This window comes from Arachis duranensis, unplaced genomic scaffold (genome assembly GCF_000817695.3).
Source record: "Arachis duranensis cultivar V14167 unplaced genomic scaffold, aradu.V14167.gnm2.J7QH unplaced_Scaffold_165934, whole genome shotgun sequence".
In the NCBI taxonomy this organism is placed as follows: domain Eukaryota; kingdom Viridiplantae; phylum Streptophyta; class Magnoliopsida; order Fabales; family Fabaceae; genus Arachis; species Arachis duranensis.
This window is the reverse complement of record NW_026264258.1, coordinates 2,802,051-2,806,968: the sequence shown is the minus strand read 5'-3', so window position 1 is coordinate 2,806,968 and position 4,918 is coordinate 2,802,051. Positions and strand designations below refer to the sequence as shown.

At 25.0% G+C, this 4,918-nt stretch overlaps 1 protein-coding gene across 1 annotated transcript; it reads left to right on the top strand.

Moving 5' to 3' along the window:
• Nucleotides 1-1,254: 1,254 nt before the first annotated feature.
• Nucleotides 1,255-2,055, top strand: LOC127743966 (basic leucine zipper 43-like). The gene has a single exon (XM_052256227.1). It carries the CDS (start codon nucleotides 1,357-1,359, stop codon nucleotides 1,939-1,941), a length of 585 nt encoding a protein of 194 aa, XP_052112187.1. The 5' UTR covers nucleotides 1,255-1,356; the 3' UTR covers nucleotides 1,942-2,055.
• The last annotated feature ends 2,863 nt before the right edge of the window (nucleotides 2,056-4,918 follow it).

The following is a 4,918-nucleotide window of genomic DNA, read 5'->3' as shown; positions in this document are numbered from 1 at the left end:
AATTGAAGGCTCAACCATTGAAAAATCATAAGTATAGGTTAAAATCTAATAAATTGCAAATACTAGTAATTAACTAATTAATTATTGATAAAAACAATTTATATATAAAAATAAAACTCATTTCAATCCAACCATCTTGCATGGGTCCCTCCAATTCGTACATACATGTCAGTGGCTTATGAGTCATCACAATTATAATTAAATTAAATGATCATCAAATCTCAATTCCAATTAAGATAGATTATTACCTTTTAAACTGGCCTTCATTGCGTCATCTATTAAAAGGAGTTATTGGCTACAAAAGAATTTTAAATTAATTTTCAGAATTATATATGCCTCTGAAGGAGTTGGGAATAGGATCCTTATAATAAGAAAAAAAACATTAAATTCTTATATATATGGGATTGACCTTAATTGGCACCTTTCTTAGGTTAACTATTTCATTTCTTCAGTTAATTAAATAATTAAATTATTCATGGAATTTATAAGCACTATATTCCTCCCAACCCACTACATTATCCACTTCTCTTTATCATAGTAGGCTAGCTTTTATTATAATCTTGTGCCAAAATGCATTAGTAAATTATTTCTTTTTAAATTATAAGGGAAAGTATATAGACAATACATGTACCATTTTTTTAATTTATTATGTTTATACTTATCTCTCTAAAGGGGAGATCACTATATCACTATCTCATATCTCATATATATGTAAAAGAGGGTAATATTTTACAAAATATTGAGTGTTATATAATTAATAAATTTTCAAAAAATTATTATCTACTTTTGATAAATGATTTTCTTTTTGTGTACTATTAATTAATAATTTACCTTTAAGCATAACTAAAAACAAAAATATTTAATAATAAAAAAACAAATAAAAATAACTAAAATTTATCTTATTTAATATTTATTAATATAACCATAATTAATAAATACTAAATAAAACAAGTTACGATTTTTTTATCTCTTTTAACATTATCAAACTAAAAAATATCAAGATCATTCATCCATGATGCTCTAAGAGCATGCACCACCACATGATTACACTACTAGAGAATTCAGAAGCAACATCCAAAATAATAATTATTGAAATTAAAGTAGCACTATACATGCCTCTTTTCTTTCTTTTAATTTCTTTTGCTTTTTTATTTTTCCTCAAATAAAAATTTGCTGGCCCACTTTTCTCTAATCCTAAACCTCCTATAAATCCAACACAATTCTCATCACACTAGCTACCATTGCATTCTCCTATCATCTCAACCCTCTAAGCAAAACCATATATACAATCCTCAACACAAAAATCACCATATTTGATACCACTTTTTTGGAATAAAATTCATTAATATTGAAGGCATGGTTCCTAGTGAGATGAGTAATCTTCATAACTTCTACCTATCACAAGAAAACCAAGTCTTATTTCCACCAAACTTTACCTTATTACAAAATGATATCTCAAACATTAACCTAAACACCCTCTTAACCCAATTTCCAAGTTACTACCTACAACATTCATTAGGGTATAATAGTAATAATAGTGAACTTCTTGTTCCTCCTTCATACCTTAGTAGTAATTCAACAACTTCGGATGAAGCTGAAGAGAATCAACTCAACATCATTGATGAGAGGAGGCAGAGGAGGATGATATCAAACCGCGAATCGGCACGAAGATCGAGGATGAGAAAGCAAAAGCACTTGGATGAATTATGGTCGCAGGTTATGAGACTCAGAAACGAGAATCACAACCTTATTGATCAACTCAATCGTGTCTCCGAGTCTTATGAAAAGTTACTACAAGAGAATGCGTGTCTTAAGGAAGAAGTCTCCGATCTTCGTCGAATGTTCACGAAACTCCAAATTGCAACCACCACCACCATTTTTTCCGGTGGTAGAGATGAATTCTCAAACAATAACTCAATTAACTCTAGGGAATTGTTATGAAAATGAGGCTATTTTGAACATTATAAAGATATATACTATATACTATTCTCTACTAGATATATATCTACTTGTGTGATGAGTTCCTTCTTTGTTTTATATGATTTTTATCAACAAGAAACTGTATGATGAGTTTAATTAGAAACATATATCTACTAAGAATTAAAAAAAAAGGCTTTGATCAACTTCTATTCTATTTTGAATCATTTCTTTCAAAATGCTAAGTTATGTTATTAAGTATGAATAATCCTCAAAAAAATAAAAATAAAAAACAAGTGGTGGACGTCTTTTCAGAAAAATACACGCTTTTAATCTTTGATAATATACTTGCATTGATAGAAAATAATTAAAAGGTTCAAATATTATTTAATTTATTTGAGAATTTAATAATGAAATTTAAAAAGTAACTATATACATATATATAAAAGTCTACTGTTTCTCCATCTAATAATAATTATTGAATAATGATTTTCTCTTAATTAGCTTGCTTGCATTGGAGTAGTATAATTATTAATTAAATAAAAATCAAAATATCAGTGGCAGTTAGTTAGTTAGTTATGTTAGCAGTGGCAGTTATGTTGGTTTTGGTTAGTGTTATTGGGTGAACGTCAAGGTGAAATTCAAAATTCTCGGTAATACTAGAAAAAAAAACAGTGAAAAATTTATTTTATTTATTATTTATTAATTACGACAGCAATTAATAAATGCTAAATAAAATAAGTTTTTATTAACTTTAGCTAATTTTTTTTGTTACTAAATATTTTTGCAAAATTTTGGAGTCCTTGATGTACCTTTAGCCTGTTTATACAAAAATTAATTATTGACACTTATCTTTTATATATTTCTATTCTGACACTATAAATCTAAAATAAACAAAACACCTCTGAAGCTTAAAAATCTTTCATATTCGCAGTAGTTTTACTATTTTACTTTTTTTTTTAAATTAGAAGTGAGACTTAAATCTATAATTTTTATGTGAGTACGAAAAAATTATGTCATTTGAACTATAGTTCGTTGGTCCCTACTATCTTACTTTACTCGCAACAAAATCAATTTGTTTTATAAATTAATTTATTTCAGATAGAATTTACGAAAAACAAATATATTACAATATCAATTAAGGTGATTGCCTCCGTGGTTTTACAAAGTTTTAAAAAAGGAGACTATGTGGGTTTAATTCACATCTATTTTATTGTACATATATAATAAATCTTAATTATATATTATAATATATTAGAAATATGAGAAAGGTTTATCCTAAATCTTCATCCAAACTTTATTCGCAAGCCATCCGTTTCACTCTCAATTTGACTTGTTACGAATTGAGAAAGACATTTTTGTATATTCACAAAGAGAATAACATACTCTTTAATATTTACCCAAAAAAAAGACACTAAAACATTCTTTTTTGTTTTCGATGTCCTAACAATATAAAGATTAAATTCATGCATTTTAAATAATTTTATAAGTAGTAAATTTAAAAAATAATTAGTTTGCTGATATGATAATATATATACCATTAATTATTTATATAAAAATTAAATTCATGATGAATGTGAAAGAAAACAGAAATAAGTAACAGTTTCCAAAGAAGAGACAAATGGTGGTGGGGGTGGTGGTGATAGTGGGATCATCATTTAGAGGAGTAATAAGTAATAACCATAACAAGCACTGTATGTAATGAGAGAAGAAACTAAAAATGAAGGTATCCAATGAAATCTCAAGAACTGTTGTGTAATACTTTTTATATATCTTACACTATTGTGGTGCCATCAAATGCCTTGTATTTGCTTCATTTGGTGTTACCTCAGCATTCATTCTTGTCACCAATAATATATATATTAGATTAGATTATTATTAGGTTTAATTATTTGTTCATCTCTATAGATTTATCAAAATTTTAATTAAGTTTTTTTTTAATTAGATCTCTATACTATTTTTAATTTTGTAATTAGATCATTTTTATGTCAAAAACGATAAAATTAATAGAATATTTCTCTCAAAATATATGCGATTAAAGATCTAATTAATTTTTTAATTATAAATACTTTCAATTTGCAAAGAAATATTCAATTAATTCTAATATTTTTATATTAAAAAATTAATTATAAAATTAAAAATAATCTAAAAATTTAATTAAAAAAATATAAAAATTTAATTAAAAATTTGATAACACTATAAAGTCCAACCGAATAATTAAACTTTATTATTATTATGTTAAAATTCAAAAGTGGAGCCTACCCCTTAATTCTTCAGGTGTTGCTTGCATTGGAACAGTGTTTTTATCTTTTAGCAATGGCATCAGCATTAACCTAATTAAGGTCCTCTTTCATGTGTTTCCACCTATATTCTCCAAAGTGTCAAATTCTGTCTCTTATTCATCATGTTACCATATAATTATTCCAGTGAAGTTGGTACAATTGGAAATTAAGTATTATTATTATTATTANCTTAATACTTAAAAAAGTAAAAAGTTTAAATATGTATGTTATTTTTTAAAAATATTAAAAATAATAAAAAAATAAAATTTTTTATTTAAAAATAATGAGAATAATTAAAATAATAAGTTAGGATTCTCAATTATTTTTCATGAAAAAGCCCTAAAATTTATGCTTATTCGCTAGTTAGTAAATAGCAATAAGTTAAATTTTATTGTAATCACCTAAAGAACAAGATAGAAGTGGTGGTGATAGTGATAACGACAATAATAATAGTTTGGTAAATATAGGAAGAAGTAAGAAGAGTTAAGAGAAAATTAAAAGAGGAAAGAAGAAATGAAAAAGATGAGTAATTTTATGCATTAGTTTTATTCTTGTGGTGAATTTCTTTTAAATAAAAAAATATATAGAATAATAAATAGTAAAATAATTGTTTTTTCTAATATTTAAAATTATAAATAAATGTCTAAATTAATTTTTAACAAATTTCAAATTTTATAATTTTTTTAACATAAATATTCTTTAAAAATTCTCAAGAATAA